The sequence below is a fragment of the Passer montanus genome, unplaced genomic scaffold, assembly GCF_014805655.1.
Source record: "Passer montanus isolate IOZ18808 unplaced genomic scaffold, ASM1480565v1 scaffold10, whole genome shotgun sequence".
NCBI classification, from domain to species: Eukaryota; Metazoa; Chordata; class Aves; order Passeriformes; family Passeridae; genus Passer; species Passer montanus.
In genome coordinates, this window is record NW_024356505.1 from 1,162,765 (window position 1) to 1,188,560 (window position 25,796).

General features: G+C 36.8%; 1 protein-coding gene and 1 long non-coding RNA gene across 3 annotated transcripts; one reads left to right on the forward strand and one right to left on the reverse strand.

Moving 5' to 3' along the window:
* Positions 1 to 2,499: 2,499 nt before the first annotated feature.
* ACP3 (acid phosphatase 3) lies at positions 2,500 to 21,952 on the reverse strand. The gene is made up of 11 exons (XM_039709207.1): positions 21,408 to 21,952; positions 15,501 to 15,596; positions 13,331 to 13,417; positions 12,285 to 12,437; positions 9,651 to 9,749; positions 8,716 to 8,820; positions 7,589 to 7,721; positions 6,120 to 6,202; positions 4,142 to 4,248; positions 3,402 to 3,571; positions 2,500 to 2,624 (listed from the first exon to the last, which is right to left on the reverse strand). Exons 1-11 carry the CDS (start codon positions 21,519 to 21,521, stop codon positions 2,506 to 2,508), a joined length of 1,266 nt encoding a protein of 421 aa, XP_039565141.1. The 5' UTR covers positions 21,522 to 21,952; the 3' UTR covers positions 2,500 to 2,505.
* LOC120502115 lies at positions 10,125 to 21,469 on the forward strand. 2 transcript variants are annotated; one of them, XR_005627456.1, is made up of 3 exons: positions 10,125 to 10,219; positions 20,244 to 20,320; positions 21,391 to 21,469. It is a non-coding gene; the product is annotated as an uncharacterized LOC120502115 (long non-coding RNA). The 2 variants fall into 2 exon arrangements; XR_005627457.1 differs by lacking the exons at positions 20,244 to 20,320; positions 21,391 to 21,469 and adding exons at positions 11,088 to 11,187; positions 18,332 to 18,417.
* Positions 21,953 to 25,796: the final 3,844 nt, after the last annotated feature.

Genomic DNA, 25,796 nt, shown 5'->3' on the forward strand with positions numbered 1-25,796 from the left:
GTACCCTCATTAATTCTGAAGTTACATCATCTGAACCTGTCATTACATTCTCTGTAACTTGTGTTCACTGGATCCTTTCTAAAAGTGCATATGCATTTTCAAGTATGACTAGATCTTAACAGAAAGGTGTCCCTACAATAAAACTCCTTCCTGACAGCTCCTGCTGCAATAAGAATTGCCTTATCTTTGAAGTTCTTTGTTACAGCTTAGGCTTGGGCATCATAAACCATACAAGATGTCTCAGACACTTCACATTTTAATTTCTGTCTGAAATCAACTTCTTTTTGTAAGAAGAAATCTTGGAAAAATATGTCCCATTCTGCTTCTTGAGGAGTGCAATTGACCGATTTTGTAATACTTCAAAACTGTTTCCTACTGCACATTATCAAGCTGATACATCTTCATTTGTCAAGCATCTGACTTCCTCTAATAAGAAACATAATTTATCCTTAAGTGGGTACCAGCAGCATTATGGCTGTGTTAATGCAGAGCTCAGTATCAGGTATTCACTGACTGAGCATAGATATATATATTTGTATGCACATACAGGAGCCAGGATGAGTTTTGCAGTTTGTTCTGAACTTTTCCCCACCTTGAGTACACTTCTAACAGTAATCAAGCCAACTCAGGCTTGTTTCCTAGAGCTGCTTTAATACATTTGACTGCAATATAGATATTTCTTCAAGTTTTTACATGAGGATCAAAATGACTAGTTAGAAGCTGAAGGTTGTACATCTAAACCATCTGACTTATGGACAGCCTTTCATCTTTTTGACAGCTTTGCATCAACCTGTTATACAATAAAAATCCTGAACATGTAAGACTCGAATCCACCAGCTGATTATGATATTTCCTAAAATAGATAAAATGGAAATGTCATGGATACTACTAAAAGCCTTTTACTGAGTGAGAAATAATTTTCAAAAGGTGGACACTTCAGTAACTGAAGTTTTTACAAGAAATGCAATGTTTGGGAAGTGATGTATTCCCACAAGCATTTGTTACTCTGACTTATACAATTTAATATATGATATTTAATATCACTATATATAATTATATCACATTTCAGCTGTAATACTGAAGGCTGATCTCTAGATCACTATCTCAGTGACAGCTTACTGAGGCTCCTGAGCTCCACGTTGCAACCCACAGAATGTGAAAGTCAGTGCAGAAGCAGTGTATTCACATTGCTGTGATGCTATGTCTGAGTTAAGCAGCTCCATCCCTCAGCTTGCTTTCTTTCTGAATCTCAGCAGGACACGTTAGCTTCAGCACATTATACCTGTTGGACTGACCCTGCTCTTGGCACCTATTTGTATGGTTGTCTTGGTTTTTAAAGAGACTTCTCCAAGGTATTGTCATTCACAGTATCCTCTGCAGGAATACAGGATGAAAAAGTCTTGATTCAGTCTTGAAACATATGACAATAAGTAGGATTTTATACAGCAACATTAGTGCTTATTATGCATATAGTGTGTGACACTCAAGAGCAGTTACAGAAACACATTCCTGACATTAGAAGCTTACAATCTAAACAAAATAAATTGCACAGAAGAGATCAACATACAAAAAGCAGAATCATTGTTTTCTTACTTTTAGTGTACATCTTGCTAACATATTGGATTGTGAACAGAGCAATGAGTTAAAGGAGTTATTGTGATTTAAAATAAAAGATAATGAAGAGAGTGATAGCTTGAGGAATTATTCTGAGAGTGGCTCAAAGAAATGCAGAGCAAAGGCTCATTCATGACTGGGAGCTCAGAAAAAATAGGAAAACAGTGTAGCAATAGAAAATAGATTTTAATATATTTACTTATCCATATTATTGAAGTTACAGACACTGACCAAAATGCTGTTGCACTAAGCTTCTTGCTTGATGCCTAGATATGTGACGGATTATACCAGTTTTACTAATTTCAGTGAGAGCTATAGAGATGCAACTCCTTTAAAGAGCTGGCTGAAGACTTTTATTGGCTGAAGGCTAAGGTCAAAATTCTAGCATAAATTTGCACTACTAAATGCGGGAACAGTATGTCCAAGTGCTGGTATGAGTCTTTTTTGTACAGAAATTGCAGCTTCTGCTCACTGGTTTCCTGTGCATCAACAAAATAGCCATTTATAGGAAGTAAGGTAAATATTACAGAATGCAGTTTTGAAGGAAGACTTGTTGAGTAGCAGAGGGCTAAACAGTAATAGACAGTGTAAAAAAAAACATAGACATTCTTTCACCCCACTGGTTAATGTAAAATTGAGTAATAGTAGTAGTAGAATAAAGATATTAATTGGAATAACGCCATCCATCCAGTAATTCCTAAAATAATGTATTTCTACAGTATTTCTCACTGCAGATGTGTAGAATTTTAGGAGACCACAGATACCTCAGCTGTTCAAGTTTATTGGATATGGTTTGGAGATTATTTTGACCAGAGCAAACTGATAGGTATCAGCAACTTCAAGTATTCCTTGATGTCTAGCTGCTCTCACTTTCACTTCTCTACCTCCGCTTTAAATATCTTGGTAGTTGTTTCTGCTCCTGCAACGTCCATAATGATAAAGGAGGTAGAGCAGTACAAGGTTAAAAATGGACAACAAGCCAACAGCAACATTAAATCCGATAAAAATATCTGTGAAGAACAAAAAATAAATTAAAAGGGAGTTAATGAAAGACATATATATATACCATTTTATATGCAAAGCTAGCAGTCTAATTACATATATGTACAATGGAAATATTTTTGACAAGATCACATTTACTGGCATATGCAAGATAAGAACATATACTTCAATCCTAGAAATTTATAGATTGCTTCCTGTGCATAGGTGAATCTTACTCCCATGTTCCCATAGGGCAGGAGAGCCTATGTGTAGTTAATAAAAAAAGAAAAATACTTTCATCAGGGGTCAGTAAAATGGTGAATGTATGCAGGACAGGGGAAATAATGAGACTATTGAAAAGTAACATGTGTTGCCTTGCTCTTCTTCTCCCTCCCAGAAAGAATATTCAGGCAGGAAGAGGTTATCAGCTCTGTTAGTAGATCATGGATCAGCTGCACTCAGTACAACTGCAGAAACACAGGTGCACAAATCTTACCATGCATTTGCAAGCCATTTTTGCTTTGCATTTGCAGAAAGTATCCAACATGAACAAGACCCTCTTATATCACCAACATCCATACTTCTCTTAGACGTTTCAACAAGTGGAGATCTAGTTTTGACCACAGGCTTTAGGCAGCTCATTTTGTGAATATGCTAATTTAATTTCTACGGACATCCTCGTTCACAGTAAATCTGGCCCCCACTTAAAGGGAAATCTATTGATTGTGTGAAGGGTGCAAAGTTCAGCCACTGATGAAATACCTACCTCCCTGTCTTATGTGGAAAATACAGAACTGTTATACTACCTTTCATTTTGTCTTTCTTCCCACATTCTTTTGACCAGTTTTCTGTAATCACAGGAGAAACTAGTTCAGCAAACTTCTCAAGTGGACAAGAAGAGGTGCACCCTGGCAAAGTGAGGAGATAAGGATCCTTTGAAGTGTCGTTCCGATAATACATTTCGATGCTATATTGCCTGGTTAACAACATTGAAAAGTTTTTTTAAAAACTGGTACTTAAATAGAAGGTTTCCTACTTCGAGACAGCATGTTGGAAATAGCCTCTAACACCTTACTCTAGAACCTGTTCTCCAAGAGTGGAGGCATTGTGAAAGACATCTGCAAAGCCCACTTTGCCAAAGCTGTTAATTTAACAGCACTGATCAACAGTGAGCTGAAAAGGTCCTTCTGCAGGCTCCTTGAATGCACCAGTACTGGGCTCTTCTATGCCAGCTGGCTTATTGTGGGAGTTATGTCTTGGAAATGTTCTTGCTATCATCTGAAGAATCAGGAAGAATTATTTTACCATTTTCTTCCCTCTCATAAGGCTTGTTTTACCTTTTTTCCTGTCTTTCAAAACATACATGCACATCCAGAAAATGTAATTTTCCCTAGTATTAATATGACTTTGTGCCTATGGGCTGTTAGTAAATTATCTATTTAAATCAAAATTGTATCTTTTCACAATATTTGAGAGAAAAATGGTTTTGGGGACGAGGGTAGCAAATTCTAAACACTCTTTCTTGCATAAATAAGAAGATACTTGCCCATTGCTTTCTTGGTAGAGTTCAAAAAACTGGCAAGCAGCATATGGTGGCAGTTTTCCATTGAAAATATTGAGAGCAATCTGGAGGGCCCCAACTGTGGTGTCATGCTATTGAAGAAAAAAAAAAATTCCATCTTTTACAGTCAATTAAGTCAACTAGCACTAAGCCAGAGTTATGAGACAAGAGTAGAGAGGGAGTGGAAATCAAGATAAAAGAAAACCTGTGTAAATTTGACTATAAAAATGTGTTCAGTATATTCACCATTGGGAAAAACATGTAAACTGATTACTACAGAGAGCAGGAGGCATTTGCAAAGAGTTACTGCAGTATGTGTCTTACACCATCTGGCAGGATTTTGGAGACATACTGAGGGAAAGCAAGATGTGGTTTGAGTAATAAATCTAGTTTTTCAGTCCATTTTCTCTTTTCCTTCCTTTGGTAGTGTCTTTTGCTCCAAGGTCAGATTAAGGCAGTGTAGAGTAGTATAATCTAGGGCATTTCAAGTGAAGGTACAAGTACTTTTTTTTCTGGTAGTATTCCAGACAAATAGTTGTGTACAAAGACTATTCTCCTTTCTTCCACTTCAGATTTTTTTTCTATTGTTCCTTCTGTTTGGACTCATACAACAAAATCTCAGTTTGGCTTCTATTTTTATGGGATCTGTTACCCACCCACATATAGTTTCTTCATCTACCCATTATCCCTGCTTTTGCAGGGATTATAGGATGAGGAGCTGAAGGCAGGAAGTCCAAACACTGGTGCATAAATTTTGCAAGCATCTTTAAGTATATATATATATATATATATATATATATATATATATACACATATATATATCTTCTAGACCTATTTATATTGTAGTCTAGCAGCTATGGTTTAATTATTATTCAGGTTCTGGAATTTTATAGGCTGATCAGTTTCAAAAATAACACTATACTTTAACTCAGGGTATTAAAGCAGAAGTGAAAAATCTGCATGTACTGCTCTTCCCTCTTCAAAAAGAACATGGTAGTGCTAGAATCATGTAGGAAGGACAGTGAAAAAGATTTGAGGTATCAAGTAGTTTCTATAGGAGAAAAGATTAAATACAGTAGGACTTGGTCTTGGAAAAGGAAATATGGAAGAAGAGTGACAGAAAATAGTAAATTCATTAGAGACCCAGAAAATGTGAATAAAAGCAGGCACACTCTTTTCTTTAACACAAATGTCATTGTCATAGGATGTCACAGATTCCAAAGGTATAAATGAATTTAAAAAGTTATTAGGCAAATTGATGGAAGACAGTCTGTCAAGGGACACTAAACACAGGGACAAATTCTCTCTCAGGAAGTCCCTAAGACACAGATTGCTGGAAGGTTTTATCACTCTCTGCTGGCTTTATTCTGACATTCATCCCTGCCTTTGGCTCTTGTTAGAGACAGAATAATGAATGAGCTAAGCAGATCTTGGCCTGATGAAAGTGGCCCTCTTCACCCTCTAAAATAAATAAAGTAATAGTAGTAGTAATAAAAAAGAACCCACAGAGGAGAGGTTTGGAAGCACAGCTGAAGTTCTGCTATGTGCCAGTATCTTTGGAGCACTTCAGGAAAGATGCAACTAATAGAAACAGCACCATTAGGTTGTAGGAAAAATGAATGATAAAATATATAGTTTTCTTTGCCCTAGTGCCAGTATCTTTGGAGCATTTCAGGAAAGATGCAACTAATAGAAACTGCACCATTAGGTTTGTCATGGTTTGACCCTAGCACAATGCCAAGGCCTCCATGACGAGTATATTTCCAAAAGGGTTGGCCAAATATAGTTTAACTAAAACTGAGGTGAGATCCATGCCTATACTGTATTCTTGTACTGATCGGTGTTTACCTTAAAACACCGATCAGTACACTTAAAGCACTTTAGTTAAACTGTAGTATATTATTCTTTCATTTAACTTACTGATAAAATCAAAGTAACATGTATGAAAGATGAAAATACTCACTGCAGAGTAGACCTCCATTTTTGTTGGTTTTGAAGAATTGGCAGCTTGTTTAATACTGTTTAAAATAATATTCACAAGGACACCTTAAAAAGATAGAAAAAAAGGAAGTGGAAAATGAAGGTATAATGTTTGAATGGAAACAAAAAAGACAATATATTGAGAGTATCAAATATAAGACATCTGCTCAGGCCTCGTACTCATTTTTCAGTTTAATACAGTTTTGTAACTACAGAGAAGATATTGCAGAGGAGAAATATATGATTCATCATCCAGATTAAATGAAGAAGCAGGATTCACAGGAAATCATTTAGAACCATCCTGAGAACTGGTGATAATGACACTTCCAGTTCTGTTATGCTGAGATCTCTCCATTATTTTTTTTGGTTTTTTGTAGTGTTGGAATAATGACAGCTGTGTTGATCTCTTCCTCTTTACATGCCAAAGAAATATTTTAACTATTTACTTCCAACATGTTGCACATTATCGATTCTTTGCTTTTTCCAAAGCTCTTTTTTACTTCTTCTCCAGCCCAAAGGTATTCTAAAACTAATGGGTAAGGGCAGCAGAAATTCCCTGAAGCACTCTGTGGAAAATTCTAAGGAAAGAGGATGTAACTGGTATGCCAGTGAACATTAAATAGTCCTGACCATATGATATGGGCATCTGCCAGCTAACAGGCTTTACTGCAGATTGGAGCCTGTAATTACTATATATTCAATCCAGTGATGTGCATGCCCAGGTGATGGATTTGCTAATTATTCTTTACCTAGATCTGCACAGTAGGTGCATTAGAAAGCCTGGCCTCAAATGTTCCAGCCTGCAAATCTTCAAACTCAATTTTTTGGATTTCCTGCTCATGGATACCTGGGGATCCTATGATAAATTCCTGGGTTGTGTCCTGAAGTAGTGTCAGAATGTGCAGCACAGTCTATGTACCCCAATTTTGGAGCTAAGCAGTAGTTCCCAGTTCTTGTAGTTCTTGCAGTATAGACATAACTGGAATCTCTCAGCTTTTATTCTGATCAGACTGTTTTGGAGCAGCTTTGTATCACTGAGAGAGCTACAAATTTGTTGCCAGTGTTTTGACACAATGTATAACCAGTACATCAAAGGGAAAAAACAACAGTAAACAATTAGAAGAAATGTTGGAGAAACAATCTAACCTACTATAAGATAAGTAATGATCATAACCATGAGGGCCTGATTTATTCCCTTAGTTTTCTATAATATTTCTAAAAAGTCCAAATCCCTTAAAAAATCTGGAAAACCTGAAGATAGTAATTTTTACACCTAGTTGCAGTATTTTATCCATGCAAGTGCCAATATTCAGCACATATTTGAATTCTTAACATGGCATCCAATGTCCATAGTTTCAAATGAAGAGTTTGTTTGGATGATTTTGCATTAGTAAAGTGACAGGATGTTGCATTATCTCCTCCTTTCTTAGAGCTGTACACGTTTTGATTTACCTCCTTGTAGTCTTGATTTCTCTTCTGTTTTATAAACCCCAAATAATGAGAGTAGGGACAATTCTGCCAGTTTTTCCATCTTGTTGATTACATCTTCAGTGGCCCATACAGGAAGAGTGTAATTGTGAATACCCTAGTGGTAAAGGAAAACAAAAGCATGTTTATAATTCACTGGTTTCCATCATCCTGTCATCTACCCTCACACTACTTAGTTTAGACTTTCTGAGGCTGTCCTGCAATTCTCTGCACAGTCTGGTTTTACTCCAGAGTATGCCCTGAAACACATTTTGTGGGAATGGGGATTGGCCTGAAGTGAGTGAAGTGAGGGAAGGGCAGAAGCACCTGAATGAAGGAGATTCTTTGTAGGTATAATGTGCTCTTGCTATAGAGATACATGTTTTAGTGGGAAATACTGCAGACATGTCTTCTTTTCCTTTCTTTGGGTCTTCAGGTTATAAATATGTGATTTTTTTCTGCCTTCCATACAGTTGTCCACATACCGGTTCTATCACTGGGCAGCTAGACACAAGTGTCACTCTGCAGTCATATAAAAGTGACAGCATCTTATCATGTTTAATTACCTCAGTTTGTAGAGGATATGTTCAAAATCCTTTATGCACTGCCAGTAGTGACTGAGGCCAAATGGAATTATCCCATACTTGGGGTCAGTTTGGGTGTTTTAGCAATCACTGTCTCAAAAATTTTTAACTGATAGATCTTTCATGATCTCTCGTATTCAAAATCTTAAGTATTTTGGTGCTTACCTGTTAATAGTTTAAAGCTAATAATTTCATTTCTCTGTTAAAAATCACAACTCTGTTATAGCCATCATGCTGAATAATTCTATAGCAGCATATTGGGAAGGGTAAAAAGGAAATAATGGGAACGGTAACAATTTTTCAAACATGAAATGGAAATTACAATCTCCCAAGCTGTAGACCATGTTTTTCAGTTCTTTTTTATCAAAGCACTAAAATATAACTTAGATTCAAATTAAAAAGAAAAAAAAAAAGAGAAAAAAGTAGGAGACATTACAACTCAATCCAGTGAAAACACATGGCCACGATTTAACTGAAACCCAAAGTTGGAGTTATATTTCTCCCTGGCATCTATTGATATATTATTACCTCACAATGTAGAGTATCATATGTATTCCAGAGCTGGAAATTGTCCAGTATTTTAAGGTGGTTTAGTTCAAGTCCTGTGTTAACTGCCATTGTTTGTAAAAAATCCTGTGGGGAAAAAGTGAACAGTGTACTACAAATGCTCAATGCACATGGAACATACATGCAGATAGATTCACTAACACCCAACCTTTTCACAGAATTAAAGAATAAGCTGAGTTTGAAAGGACCTGTAAGGATCATTGAGTACAGCTCCTGGCCCTGCACATGACATTCCTAAAAATCACTCCATGTGCCTGAGATCTTCTTGAACTCTGTCAGGCTGATGCTGTGACCACTTCCCTGGGAGGCATTCCTAAGAATCACTCCATGTACCTGAGATCTCTGTCAGGCTGGTGCTGTGACCACTTCCCTGGGAGCCTGTTCAATGCCTTACCACCCTCTGGGTGAAGAACCTTTCTCTAATATCTAAATTTGTGGATACAATAGTGTGATCAGAGAGAAAAGCTAGATAAGCTTTCCCATGAATCAGTCTGGGAAACTTTAGGCAGCTGGAAAGAATTCTAAACCATCTGCACCTGGTGTTTTGTAATAAGCTGTTTTGCCCATAAGGTTGTTTACAAATGGGTGTCTTGTTAATTAGCCAATCATGTGAAATTCATTGATTAAATGACCACTCAGGTCCACCTGTATTGGACCAGCGTATAAAAGAAGTGGTTTCAGCTATTTTGCCACTTTGCCTTCTGATTTGACTTTGTGTCATCTCTGATCCAATGATAACATAACCTAAACAGGCTTTTAATTTTTTTTCAATTAGTTTTTGCATTTTAACAAAAGGAAAAAATGCAATTCCTTAACTTCTGCAACTTAGTTACCTTCCTTTTTCTCACATCTTGTGTTTGTTTGGATTTTTGTTTGTTTGGGTTTTTTTCTCTTACCATGTATGGTTGTATTCTACTTTGAAATTCTTTTGATGTTTGTGTTTCCTGCTGAAGTTCATCAAAACGGGGACAGTTGGGCAGAGGAAAGTTCAGCCTCTGAAACATGAAAAGGAACACTTAGAAAGTTCTAAAATTATCAACACCCCTCTGTTTTTTCTGTTGCTGAGATTAATGGTGTACCATTTTTTAGACAGATTCATGGTTGTGCTAGACCTACTCAATAATTGTTTGGGTACTTTAATAATGAATTCAGTTAATCATGAATTCAGTTAACATAAGTGATAGACTGTGGTATCTTGACTTTTCAATGGCTACTTGTTTCTGTGATAGCTTGATTTCCCTCAATTTAACTGATTTTGGTAAAAAGAAATGATATATGCCTGTCAAGGGATTGCTTTGACAAATGGGTCAGGGTCCATGATCAGAAATTTTTAAAAGCTGCAATTTCCCTCTCATTTTCTGTATTTTCCCAGATGTAAGTTAACTCCACCTGGTACTGGAAACTGAATTGCTTCTCCATCTATAAATCCAGGTTTCATCTCTTTGGAGATAACCAGTGGATTATGGTAAGCATTTTAAATACTACTTAAAAGAACTTGAAACAAGAGTGATGAATTGTTCTTCTGAAATATCAAGAAGCTATGGGCCTAAGGGCTCTGTTCTTGTTTAGGGAAATGGTTCACTTTTAATTACTCCAAGTGTGTGCATTATGAGGTCACATGATAGTACATATTTGATCTGAACAACATGTAAATACATGCATCTTTCAAACCCTGAGCTCTGAAAAATATGTTTTATATCAATTGCACAAAGACAAATGATCCCTGATACAGCATAAAATGTCAGTGAAAAGCCACATTGAAGAAAACAAGTTTGTGCTGGTACGGCACTGTATGCCACATCACTAAAGCATTTTTGACCCAGCACTAGTATTATCCTGTTACATTTACATTTACAGACTGCTCTTCCAGCATGTTTCCTGTGGGACATTGGCAGCAGCCATCAACAGACCTCAGCCCACTTTCACTTGGATAGATTTCCAATGGTCCAATTTTTCTGTAACAGTGGCACACTGAAGGATGAAAGCTTAAAGTTGCAATATGAAACTGGGGAATGTTGTTTAATTACACAATAACAAATGTTTCTCTTGCTGTATGTCTTAATTATCGCTCTCTAAGTGTTATTAATCAAGCCACTCCTTTGGCTTCAATAAGCAATACTCAGTACTGTTGCCTGTCAAGTCTTGATTGATCTCAGCAGCTTAAAAATGAACTGTGATTATGGTTTTTATACAGGACTGTACCTGGCTTCAGTTTCCCACTTTGTGTTGCTTGGGGCTTGAAAATACCTTCAAACATCTGCTTGGTTTAACAAGGGAACAGTGGTTTTGTTCCAGGTGGTTTGCATTATAAAAGGCATTTTGTGTTGCTGCAGAGGTGTGTTTGAGAGAAGCATCAACACTCACTCCTGAAGCAGCCACAGAAGTGATGAGGCACTAGAGACTCCTACAAATGAGCTTGCCTTCCTCAAACAGGTTATTTCATTGCACTGTGATTCCCCTAAGGGCTTTGAGGTACTATGTGGCCAAAACTGTAACCACTTTGATGTTTTTCTTGTCTTCTGGTGAAAGGGTTTCCTCTGGTGTCCTGTATTTAAATAACAATGACAGTGTTCTTTTCTGTTTAGGAACAGGGTTAAGTTTCTGGCTGAATCACACTTGCCTAATTCAGTTTGTGTGAACCCTTTCTCTCTGTACCTCTTTTCAAACGTGGTCTCTAAGAATGGAGCAACATCAAAGGGAGAGAGGTGTGGCAGCCCCCTAATGAGTGAGTCTGATGTTGGTGATGGGCAGTTATGTAATAGAGGGTTTGTACAAATTTTATTAAAGTCAGCTTCTGTCCTCAAAGCCAGAAGTAAATGAGGTTTTCTGTTATTACACTCACAAGCTTTTTACTCTTGTTGGCCACACTGTTCCTTACACAGTCCTTGTCACAAGAGCAAGTGAAATTAAAATCTAAACCTGAATCAGCCAGAGTGAGCTATAGGAAGTAAAACTTCTACAGGACCTATTATTCAGGTCGGCCTACTCTTATGATCTGCAAGAGAAGTGCTAGGGTTTCATTAAGTATTTCTATAGCACTGAGCATAAAAGAGCCCTTGTCTGTAATTAGAATGCCTAAGTGCTACCAGAATAGGAAGGTAATACTTTTGAGGTCATTACTGTGGCTGGTGGAAATTCAATTCCTTAAATAAACTATAGAAAAAACTTGCCAAAGAGACAAGATATGCCTAGTTGAGTGGCATTTAGGAAAACACTTGTTTCCTATAAAGATTTAGAAGAACTTCCCTAGAATACTGCCCAAAAGTGTTCTGGTCAGAAAAACTAACCTCAGAGAAAATGGTTGTGTGTGTGTGATAATTCAGGTATTCTGCAACTATGGAAGGAGGATTTTCATGTAGCTGTTACAGTTGACCTATGACATACTTGTCAGCCAGTAGCTCCATTTGATATTTCCTATTATGTTGGACTCAAAAAGCTTTAAAAATGCTTTTTAGCTCTTTTCCTTTTTTCTGTTCTTTTGCTTCTGTGAAAGATTAGGACCTTATAGAATGCTTCTAGCCAGTACTCACCTGCTCTGCTGTTTTTTGAAAAATGTGGACTGGAATGGGTTGCCAGAGAAGGTCAGGGTTCCAAATTTGGCTGCTAGTTGGTGGAAAGAGGCCAGAAAGATATGACTGGGCACTCATAATGGTGCGATCATAATCTGTACTTTGGATGTAAAACTGAAAATAGAATGGCAAAGAATTAAAGATTAAATGGAAAAGATAAAATATTAGGGAAATTTTACCTGACTTGTCAATACTGACTTCTTGTTTTTAGTGTTATATTTTTTCATAAAGTCAAAACAGTGAAACTGTAACTCAGCTTTCCAGGGTACTACCTCAGTTTCACAAATGGAATTTCTAAGGCATCTTTTAATTTGGAATCTAGCCTTCAGAGTGAACTGAAAGAATAGGAAAATATTATTTCAAAGAAGGATGGTCTCTATCTTATTTTTCTCAATCTTAACATTGATACATATGATTTAGTGGTGGACAGGTTAACAATTGGACTTGAAATTCATAAAGGTCTTTTCCCACCTAAATGTTTCTATGGTCTATCAGTCATCAGGAATGTTAAAGTACTCAAAATATAAACTTCTCTTGGAAGCACAGCAAAGGTCTTTCATATTTTCCCATAATGCATGCCTCCTAAACAGACCAAAATGTTAGAGGTGTCTTCTCCACAATGGATCTGTACTGTGTGATAAGCACATCCAAAGAGCTGTTAGAACTCTCTGTTACAGGAGGAAGTGTGTAAGCATGGCCCATCACAGGACTGGAGAGGTATTTAGCTGTACAGTGACCATTATTGTCTTAGTCTGTTAAAAATTCCCAACTTATTCATCGTGGAGCTGTTCAGTTTGGGAAAATTAGGTTGTGAAAGACCCAAACAGAATGTAAGAGCTGAAAAATAGATGTTATTCTGGTTTTATCTTGACATAAGTCTGACTTTCAAAATTGTTTTTCTATTACCCTAATTTCTTCATTAATGAAATTAGTATAATAATGTGCTTTTATAAATCCATACTTCTGCTATGCCAGAGAAACATGCTGCAGACAGTTCTGCTCTGTACCTCTTGCCGGTTGTATGTGCTGTTCAAGAAGCTGGAATATCGTTTCCTCATGTACTGCCCAAGTTCAAATAGCTGCTGCATTCCAGTCTGTAAGGCAAGCATATGAATAACTACTAGATTAAGGTTACTAGAGACTTTTAGTGTAAAATTGTCTTCTTTTTTTTTGTCTTCAGCAATCAACTTTTAAGTGATCATTAAGTGGTTGTAGAACATACTGTTATTGTGGTTTAAACCTAGCTGGCAACTGAACACCACACAAGTGCTCTCTCACTGCCTCCTGGTGAAACTGGGGAGAGGATCAGAAGAGTAAAAGTGGGAAAACTCCAGGGACTGAAGACAGTTTGATAAGAAAAGCAAAAGCCACTTAGCTTTTAAGTGATCATTAAGTGGTTGTAGAGCATACTGTTATTGTGGTTTAACCCTAGCTGGCAACTGAACACCACACAAGTGCTCTCTCACTGCCTCCTGGTGAAACTGGGGAGAGGATCAGAAGAGTAAAAGTGGGAAAACTCCAGGGACTGAAGACAGTTTGATAAGAAAAGCAAAAGCCACACATGCCAGCAAAGCAGAATAAGGGATTTATTTACCACTTCCCATGGACAGGAAGGTGTTAAGCCTCCAGGAAAGCAGAGCCCCATCCCAGTTACTTGGGAAAACAAACGACATCAAGCTGAATGTCTGGCCCTTCCTCTTTCTCCATCCAGTTTTATATGCTGAGCATGGCATCATGTGGTACAGTATATCTCTTTGGTCAGTGGAGATCTGCTGTCCCAATTGTGTCCCCTCCCTACTTCTTGTGCACCCCCAGACAAACTCAGGGTGGTACAAGAAGCAGAACAGTCCTTGAATCTGTAAGCCCTGCTCAGCATTAACAAAAACATCCCTGTGTTACTAGCACTGTTTTCAGCACAAATCCAAAACAGAGCCCCATACCAGGTCTCTCTCAGCCAAAAACAGAACGACGATGTGTGTTGCAGGTGATCTAGAATTTTTACTAGAAATGGTCACTTACATCTATGAAAAAATTCTGTGTTCTGAAGTGCTAAGATTGCAGCACCTGCTAAAGAAAGACAATGCCCCCGATTCCATACAAATACTATTTCCTCAGAACTGTAGGTATGTAGACACCAATCAACATTGTCCTTTAGAATGTATGTCAGTGTCAGCTGAGAGAGGATGATTGACAGCCTAGTATTTATCACTGTCATTTCCCTGTTAATTGTCCAGCCTTATCCATTTGTGGCTTATATTTCATGCTTTAAGTAGCATTCTTCTGTCTTTGCCTTTGTGTGCCTGCAGTTGTCTTAGGTTGCAGACTGTTTTTCTGTTATTTATTTCTAAAGCCTGAGCTGAACTTTTTACCTTCTACCTGTCAGAGAAGTACATTCCTACTACTGTTTTTAAAAAGATAGCAAAATAGAAAGAAGCTCTCAAAAAAGCCAATGCCAAAGCAGGAACATCTTAGTACATAAGCTAGTAATAAGACAGTAATGCATTTCTTCAGTGTGTGAATTTTACAGATCTTTCAAGTCCCTTTCAAACATTAAAGACTGAACTGTCTCTATTTCATACTTCTGCACCATGACAAAATGTTATTATGAAATGCATTGGCTTTCTTTTGCTCCAGAGTGTCATATGTCAAATACAAAGTAGGTTCAGTGCATCCTAGTGAAGCTCTGGACTGCAAGTGGCCTTGTTAAGAAGACACATTGTCCCCAGAAGCAACCTTCTCCTCGTCTTCTTTTGTTTTGTGAATTGGTGGTTGTCAGCCCAATGATGAGAGGTGGACTCGTCTCGCTTGACTTGGTGGGCAGGTGTCATATCTTTGACCTGTCACAGGGCTCAGTACTTAATGGTCATTAGAACTTCATCAGTGTTAACAGTACAGTGTTGAATCTTGCCATTTGTTTGAAAGCAGATGATGCACTATCAAGAAGTTGTTGCTTTTAGGAAGGTAATTATAAATCTATGATGAACAAGATTTCAATTTAACAATAGCTGAATGAAAAACATTGCAAAAATGTTTATGAATTACTGGTATTGGTATTTGCTAATAGCAACAATCAGAACCTGGGATTTGCTAATGCTTTTGAGACACACACACAAAAAATATCTTCCCACTTCCTCTTTTAGAAGCATTTTAAAGTTCTTCTTAGAAAAGTCAACATACCTTGGTGAGCTGTCCAAATCCCTGGGGCCATTCACTTTCTTTGTGTAGATCAGTTGGAAAGTTCACAATTGGTGTTCGGTCACCGTGTCGGAAAAGCTGACAATGTAAGCAATAACAACCCCTTGAGTTCATTACTGTTAACAATCTTATCTAACTAGTAGCAAAGCATATATTATACTTCCAGTGTCATTTTTCAACTGAAAATGTTGGAGAGTCTGCAGAAACCTGGTCAAGTAGGATGTGAATACGTTCTTTAAAATCAAGATTATGTATAATTATATTAGAATTAAGTGGGCATAAGCCTGATGATCCTTCATCCTAGAACATTAAAATAATCACTCAAGATGTTAAAGTTGGGATTGTGTTCACAGCTAGGCATCTAGACAGGAAATATGACTGAATTTTGGAAACTCAGTGCCTCTGAATATTAAGCCAGTTACTGATGTGCTTAGATTAGTATTTAATTACTATGTCAGAGACACTTGAAATTTTTTGGTAACCTTTTCTTCATAGCAGTATCTTTAAAAGTAATTCTATGTACATATGGATCTTATGCTCTTTTTCTCAATCATCCTAAAATGTAAAGATAAGAGTATAAACATTTACATTGTTAGCTCAATTAATACTTTCTTAGTACTTTTACATGCATATATAAAAATATTTTTTAAAGTCTTTAGGATTTTATTTTTATCAAATTTGGAGAGAGCAAAGAGTTTGGTTGCTTTATTATCCTGGACACTCCAGCATGGTGACTATTAGTGTGATGCATTCAATCATATGATTTTTAATCAGAAAAATTAAATGAACCTTTTTGTGTTTTGATTCCAGCATACAAAGGAAATTACAGCCCTAGATTAAATGGTTCTGGAAAACTGAATTATCCCCCCATAGCATATGCTGCATAGGCTTAGAAAAATTAAATCCACAGAAGTTTCACATGAAATAAAATGCTGACCCAGATTGTAGGGTAATAAAATTAAGCTTTGTTTATCAATGTTCCCATCAGCAACTTCATTCCTGACTTAGCACAATAAAATGACAACATAGCAGCATGGTATATTTGTTAATAAAATGACATTTATGCCTTAATACCTTAGTGGTGCATAACCTGCTTATAATTAATACTCTCCATTGCCTCATTAAGCTACATCATTCTTGCCCAGACATCAGAGAGAGTTGTTCACACTAGTTAGTTTGCCACTCCCACTGGGAGGTGTTTCACATTTATATTTTTCAAAGTAAACATCAGCGGTGTGACTTAATGTTTTAATTACAACACACACCCTTTCCATCAGCCTAATGCACACGAACCTGTGCTAGAGCAGGTACTTCAGAGATGGAAAATGCTGTCCAGTAAAGGCAAATATGATTGGATTTCTCCCTCTGTTCATTTTCTACAATAGACAATGAAGTTTGCTAGAGTATAAGTTACCATTAGAACATGTATGTTTTTTGTTTTGCCAGTTTAATGTCACTATGTGGCCAACCTGAAATGAATATTTTGCAGTGAATCAAGGAAGGTTTTCACCCTCATCATCAAGGTTTTTTGGGTTTTTTTCGTTTTTTTTCCTTATTTGTGCAGTTTTAATCCTCATTTCTTATAATTTTGAATCTCATTTGGTTCTTCATAAAAATTTCTCAGTGCACCTGTAGTCAACAGGAAAATAAGTGAAGAGCTATGTTGTCTGGTGGCTGATTCAGCTGAGTGCAAGAAAAATGAGTGAGAAGGACTTTTGTACTACTGCTCATTTCCTTATTTTGATGTACATAGGTATCAGGTAGGATTCATTCGTTTTTCTGGACAAGCTGGTACCTGTGTCAAGAATGAAGGTTAAATTTCCAATTACAGCATAGCTGCATCCTCTCTTGTTAAATTATCCAACTTCACACAAAAGCATTTTTATGGATAATTGACAAATGTTCAAACTGACTGATATGTTTAAATGACTAATTTTTATGTATATTTTAGGCAATAACTAACAATAGATCAACACTTGGCCATAAATATGCCCTTTTTATTAGTGGAAAATTACTGGCAACATGTTAGATTTTGAATACTGGTTTGTGATGTTTTATGTTCAATGTAAAGCATAAACCTGAGTGTGTTACAACAGCCAGTCCCTAACAGCTTTCAATAAGCCAGAATAGCATTTTATCTGAATAGACATTAGTGTGCAAAAAGATCAAGATCAAAAGAGATATTGAATATGTGAGCAGGAGACATAAAGAAAAATATTTTATTTCTTTGTAACCTTAAGAAATTAAAGGAGTGGAGGTGTGCTCTTCTAAAAAGAAGCTTAATTTCTTTAAGTCCACACAAAAGAGGAGATAATTAATAATTACGTTCCTTGTTCATATTTCTGCACCTTCATTGCACAGTGTCACATAAATATGATGTGAACACTAAGCTGGAAGCAGCAAGAAGGGAACAAACACTTAAAGAAGCAGAACCCCATTTTTAGGAATTTAAGGACAAAGCTTCTTAGACAGCTGGTTTTTGTATGTGTTCAAACTTGCTACTTCTGAAAATGACTTTGCTTCAGCTGAAATGACCACATGAACAACCACTTAACCTGAAAGACTAACTCGTTTACTCACAGCTACATCTTAGGAGACTTTTTCTAAAATTTGAAACTATGTTTTTCATTAGAACACCTGATAGGAAAAGAAACTGTATCACTGAAGATCTTACCTTACTCATCAGTATATGTTTCTCAACAGTATCATTTCTACTTTGTTAAAAATGAGTGGATTCTTCAAATTAATTTAAAAAAATGTGTGCTGCAGCATTTATTACTCCTGGCCTACAGATTGCCTTACTGACATTTCAGGAGACACAAAACATGGCAGAATGAGAGAAGAGGAGCAAGGAAGCATTATAAAATGTGAAAAGACACCAGAAATCAAGAAGGAGGGGATGGTAAGGGGAGCGTACACAAGAAGAGCAAAACTGATCTGTTTGCTATATTAATTTTGGCACTCCTTTTGAAGTGCTTCAGTTCTCTAAAGCAGTAGGTGAATAATTACCAAATTCATTACCCTCTCCTTCCACTCTGATACAGCTTGAATCTGATTTGGTGTCTGGGTTCATCTATTCACTCTTGCTAACTTTGTGAGCATGATCACTTCATATGAAAATGGTCACATGCCTTAGACTTTGGCCAGCATTTGCTTCCATTGTTGTCAGGTGAAAAATCATTTTGGAGACAAACTGGTGCAGGGGAGGGGGTGCCCTGAGAATGTAGCATGTGTAGCATACACACACACACACACACACACACATATATATATACACATAACATCTTCATTTAGAAATGCCATGAATTACAGTGAAGTATGTGTCTCTGAGTAATAGTGAGCCTCTTGCAGACACTTTCATTGACAGACTTAACTTTAGACAAAATATCTCTTACTTTGAAGCCAGCAGGAGGAAGGAAGAAACAAAAGTGAAGTGAAACCATCATGCTGGCAGTTCAGGGAAACCAGGTGTAGAAATATCAAGCATGTTTAGTCAAGGTTTCAGATGGCTTGGCTTGATTAGAGAAATCACGCTCAGAGATAACATGTTCAGTCAACGCTTCCTATCCTGATTTACAAGAAGAAAAACATGATGAAACCACAATGCCTCAGAAACCACACCTCTTTGTATATATGACAGGTGAAATGTATGTGTGTGTAGAGGCAGAAGGTCCAGGTTAGAACTTCTGTAAACCAAGGCAATAAATCAGTACTTTGTTTCTATTTAGGTGCCTGATTGTCCTACATATTTCCTATTTTGTTCTCTCTTTAAACTTTGTGGTTTTAAATTTAAATTCTGCCTTTAATCTTAAATTTGTTGCACAAGAGTTATGGTAAAAGCTAATGTTTACATGTAAGCAAAGAAATTTAAAAAGCATTTTTACAAATTGGCTTGAATTAGAGCTTTTCAGAGAACTGGGCCTGTGGCCAATAATCAAAACACACAGAATCAGCACAAAGTTGGAAGTTGTGAGGAGAGAGTGATTCACGTTCCCAGGCACAGCACAATACTAGAAGTGAGAAAAAGCGAACATTTATCTGTGTTTCTTCACCCCTGCAGATGTATTTTATATTGTGCAGTTCTGCTAAGGAAGTTTTAAAAAGTCATTGTGACAATTTTCACACTGCTGTAATATTCCCAGGTGAAAACATATTAACTTACAGGACAGCTGGAAAATGGCTATTGAAGTATGTCAGAAAGATGCCTTTCAGATTTACCTTGACTGTAGCAATACCCTCATTATATCCCATTAAATCAGTGATATATTCACTGATGGGGTCAATTCCTATGCTGTATGTTTATACTAGCAATTCTCTTTCTATGAAAATCCACTGATTTCAGAAGGCAAAATTCAATAGACCATACATAAACCATGCCTTGAGAAAAAAAGATGTATATTGTGATAAGATTAAACCTATTGTAACATTTCATGTGATTGGTCAGCCTAAGCAAAAGTAACAGGATTAAAAGGAACACAGTATAAATGAAATTTACCCACTCTTTAATGTTTATTGTGACAAACTACCCTAGAAATTGGTTTTTGGTTTTTTTTGTTTGGTTGGTTTTTTGTTAGGTTATGGTAAGCACAGTTATGATAAGCAGATGATTTTGGATAAGAAGTCTCTATCTCCATAGTGGTAACTTTTCCAAAACCATTCTGCAAAACCATTGTTTTTCAAAACACAATAACAGCTACAATTCAATTAAAATCTCATTTCTTTCAGGGAGTTAATGCTCCAAGGCTTGCTGTATACCTGTTTTCATCTGTGTGTCTACTGTTACCAGTTACCAGAAAAAACACGTAAGTATATTTCTGTATACAGAATGTTACTGGAGTTAGCGTCAGGTCCCTGCTATGTGTGATGTCTCAGCAGGAGTAAGAACTGGTTTTTCCTGTGCACTCTGGCTTTCCTCCAAGCTGTGCATGCACAATGCACCCAATGTGGCTATACATGAAGTACTCTATCTAGAGTCAGAAGATATGTTTTGGAGACAGTACTGCACACATAATGTCTCAAATATGGACAGGCTGAAGGAGAAGATCTTCAATTGCCTATTTATAAAAGTTCATTCCAATCCCCTCAACTTTTTACAAAAAACATTCCTTTGGACTAACTGTTCCTTATCATTATACCTTTTATTTATAAAAAGAATTAAAAGGACCATGGTTCAAGCTTCATAATCCAAAGTATTACATTGAATTAAATGTCTCCTTTTCTAGAGGTATTTGGGAAAGTGACATTGAAGTAGTCACTTAGCTACTTTGAGATAAGAAATGGCCCAGCAAAAGAATTATTAGAGTCTGTTTTCAGCCTAACTGAAGTCAATACAACATGTCTCTTAAATCTCAACTTAAAAATGCCTGTCTATTTAATTTCTCAGTGTACTGCTGTGACAATGCAGTTATTGTGAAATGGAAAGTCTTTTGTGTGTTTATGTGTGGTAACTTCTTAACATGATAAGCTTCAGGTTGCAAGCATAGAAGAGGTAGGTCCATTATCACCAGCTCTCACACTATGCATTGGAGTGTCAGCTAAACTAAGGAAGAATAGGTAAATGTGGACTTTGCATCTTTCAACTGCTCTGCACTATGCATCTACCACAAAGTCAGTTATCTTGAAATAATAATTAGGAGATTAGGAGATGAAAATTTGAAGATGAAAGTAGGAGATTAATTAATTAGGAGATTAGGAGATGAAAATTCTAAGAACTAGAGACATTTTTTTCTTTCTTTAGGTGAGGTCTTTAAACTCAGTAAGCAAAAGGACAGTAGTACTTATTTCTAAGTCTGAAGACAAGCAAAGAAACTGTACACCTTGTCTGATTCAACAGACATGTAATTCTGTCCCTGTATTCCCCACAACAAAACAGAGAACATATCTACTTACTACAACCACAAACTTCAGTTCTCGCGCTGCAGTAGTCTGTTGAAGCAGAATGAGAATAATGTGAAAAGAAAAACACAGGATCCTAGACAAGCTGGGAAGATGTATCACACCCATCCTGACAGAAGAGGAAAGAAAGACTTTGTAGCTCCAGCAGCTGCTCAGGCTCAATTGTGAGACGTCAGGTTGTACCTTCAGAAGGGTGGAACTGCCGCTGGTGCATTTCAAATCCAAGAGGAATGTTGTGTGACTACGCAACAAATTGCATCGCCCTTTGTTTCCAAATTACTGTTTACATTCTTTTTAATCAAATCATAATTCAGTTCCTTTTTTTTTCCTGTAATATTTTACTCTTTTGGAGTGTGAGGATGAAGTTAAAATACAAAGGAATTGCTAAGCATTGCTAATATTTCAACCTACCTGTTCTGTTTTGACTTTTCTGTGGCTGGAATTTTTCCAAACTACAGCCACAGGAATGAACCATGAACTAGGCAATAGTTTCTCTTTGCTGCTCAGCTAGGCCACTTTTCAGCCAGCCCTCCCTTTTTTCCCCCCTCTTCCACATTATCATTGTAAAATCAAAATAATTATTTAAAATAAAATTTCATGTGGGTTAAAATTGCCAGTGTCTCAGATAAAATACTCAAAAAATTTTGTGACAAGTATTTTCTTTAAGATCCTTGCTGGGCAGTTATTTGCTCTTCAATTTGCATGTGTTATTTTGCTTTTCCCTTGGAGTATTCCTAGACTTCTCCTTTGGAACTACTTATGTCAAGATGTTTTTTGGCCTCAAATCCTTAAGAAATTTCTTCTTCCTCTCTATAAAATAAGAAGAATGATACCTGTAGACATGATTTCATAAGCACTTTTTGAGTAATGAATTAGTTTGCAGAGATCTTTAAGTAGAGTTCTTTAAATGCTGAAATTTTAGGTCCTTTGTGTATTGTCCTTTCCTATCATGCCCAAACCTGTCTCAGGGTCTTCTGCTGAGGTCTCTGCAGCAGCATTTTCTACAACAGGTGCGTCACCATTTACCAGAAATTCCATCTTTAAGGCCCTAAAGCCCACTAAGCCTCAGGTATCCCCTCCTCTGACTTGTGTGAATGTCTTTATGTATCCACATTTTCTGATGGATGGGACTGGATGGGAGGAGTATGACAGATCCTAAACTTTCCTGTCTGTCTTCTCAATCCATTCCCAGTTTTCAGCAGTTGGACTTCTTTCTTCCTCCACTGTTCTGTCCCCACCCTCCTTTTTGATCTCTCCTGGTGTGATTTTTGCCTATGCAAAAGGTTCATGAGAGTTCATAAATATATAATATGCTGTCTTTCTGAAAACAAATATAAGCTGATCATCTTCCTCCATTATTTAAGAGTGTAGGTCATAAAACAGACTGTCAGAATACTTTAATATGTCTCAAAACTCAAGAATGGATGTCCTACTTTTTTAATCTATGTAATGGGTGGTTCCTAAGCTATTTGATCAAGGATCACTGTTTGCTCTCAGAATATTTTCTTATCCTTCTTATGACCTTCCTACGAAATTCATAACTGATTTGTTTTTGTAAGATTTGCTGGTTTATTGTTTTCATTGATGAGTGACTATGACCACTGTAGTCTCACTATTATGGAACCATTCTAATGACTTCACTTGAGGACCTGAACTCAATTTATTGGGACAGGGAGGGTATTCTGGATGGCATAATTCAAGAATGTTAAAAAATATATGGCAATGACATTTTAAAGAAAATCTTTGCTAATATCTCTTAAAAATGAGACTTCAACACAAGACCAAGCCTATGGTAAATAGTAGTAATTTCTGTGGTTTCACTCTTCCCTTGGCACGTATGCTTTGTTAGGGAGACTATTTTGTGCCCAAAATAATAGGTACCACAACAACTTAAGTAAATGCTTGCACATTCCAAAATGGAAAACAATCCTCATATTGGTTAAGATAAGAGTCATGTAGAAATCCTGTATGCAATCTGTAAGTATGTTGGTAGTATGTATTCAATTTGGAAATTTCCTTGAGTTTCTGCAATTATCTCAATTTCTACTGGCCATTTGGCAGGTATAAACTCAGCATATTCTGCAGTAACTAAATCCTGTCACTTTTCAGGAAAAGTTGCTTCAAAATATTAATAATTTAAAAAGTCCTTCTTAATCTATTTACGGTCGTTGAAGTGTTATAGTGCAAGTGAACCTAAACAATGTAAATCATTCTTATGTTAATTTGACTTATTGTCATAAGTTCTAATTATGATATTATTACATTAAGTAGAATTAAGCACAATTATAAATTTTAAGTGCACGTACCTATCTTAAAGGCTTGCTGAAGCCCTGATTTGCTTTGAAGTGGCTGGTTGCAAAAGAGTCTGTGCTTTATTGCACACAAGGGTTACTTGAGGTAACCACTGCTGCTGGTGGAGCACAGCCTACACCCTGAAAGGGTGGAAGTCACTGCAGTCAAAGCACCAGGTGTGAAACTGCTGCCAGCACTCATGAACCAGGCTGCTTACGTAGGGAAACAGCTCAGGTCCTGCTACTGACTGCATGTGCAGATCAGCGATTAGCATGGTTGATTTATCTGCAATCCTTTTTTCCAAGCTTTTTTTTGTTTTTGGGCTGAAAAAGGGAAAAGAAAAGATTTCATTTCAGTAAAAAAGTGACACATTTTCCAAGCACCATTCTGAAACATGAGGAAAACAAGACTGTCTCACAGTCCTGTGTGAGGGTGTTTTCACCCAATCGTGGGGAGTGGGAAGGGACTGGGAGTTAATTTGTGACATGGAATCACTTACTTGTACTGCTGACAGAACATGAACCTGTATCTTAGACTACAGAGGAAAATGTCCTAAGCCCAAAGTTACTAATCTATAGCAGGTGTGGGGAAGAAACTGTCTACTCACTGTCTTCTAATAGTTTCTTGGTTGTCTCAAGTTTGTAATACACACCTGGTTACAGGGCAGTCAGAGAATTTCTTCTTGATCTTATGAGATTAAGCTGTTTGCCTGAGACAAGGGAAACCTAATTTGCAGGTTTTTCAAAGTGAACAAATAACTAAGAGACAAAAAACACAATTCTTATCTTTCCTCTCTGAAACTCTGCAGTTTGGTGATTTTATTTTCTGGAGAGGTAGAGACAAATCCTTTTGCTAAAGGAGGGATTTGAACTTGTGTCTGCCACATCTTGGGTAAATACTATAAACATTAAATAAAAAGAAGAAACACCTACTTCTAGTATTACTATGAAATAAATCTAAATTAGTTGATTAATTTGATCAGATTATGCATTGTTTTGGGTTTTTCTTCTTTCATTCATTTTTGATAGTCAGTCAGCTCAGTAAATAACCCAAAGAAAAACAGGTGATGAAATTAATGAAAATGATAGTTCAGGCTGTCCAGTGCCACCTTTCCCAGGGAGCACAAAATTACTGTTGATTTTCTGTTGTTCATTCCCCATTTTACTGACACTGCTTCAGCATATGAAAGAAAAAATAGTGATCACAAGTTATATCCAGCTATATTACACCATCTATGACTATTCAGGTTATTGAAGCAAGTCTTCTTTAAAATATGACTGTCTATTTAGGCATTGCTTGTGAAAGGAGAGAGGGAGTTTCATATCCAGGTGATCCTGGTTTTGCAACAAACTTAAAAAATAGGTAATCTAAATAATTCCAAAGTCAAACTGTTTTTTCTAATTTTGACTCACTTCTTCTTTAAGAGGAACTGAAATGAACCTGTTCATGACTTCATGCCTGCAAAAGACTGTAAGACAGATTTTTCAAATTAAGTCAGCTGGTGAAATTGTAGGAAAACATAATTTAGAGCAGTTTATTATTCATTCACTGACAGCCCAATTTATATTCCTACAATAGATCTGGGCTTTATGTTCCAGCCTTTATAAACACTGATGCTTATTTTCACTCTGAGTTAGTGAGGTATAAAGGAAATCTTCCTTTCTGTGTTTGTACAATGATAGTCTTAACAACAAAAAGCATTACAAAGAATGTGTGTGATGGGGTTTCTGTTCAGTAGGAATAGGGGGAATAAAATAGAAATGTCTTAATTTGTAAATTAAATTTGAAATATATTTTTGCTCAAGAGAAATTAGGTTATTCAAGGTATATACACTAGGGCATGTAGCATGGAAGCAGATATTGTCTCAACATGTGATGGAAAAGGGGGCCTTACATTGTTGTACTGTAAGCAGTGACCTCACATAGGATGCATTTCCATAAATGAACTGAAGGGCTGAGGCCAGGGTCTATTCAGGTCCATGATAGACCCAAACCAGACAAATCTCTGGGGCAAAGGATCTTCATGCAGCTTTGAAAGTTTTTGTGACATGGATTTGGGTTAGGAAGGAGGGGAGGAGCTGGGAAATGGAG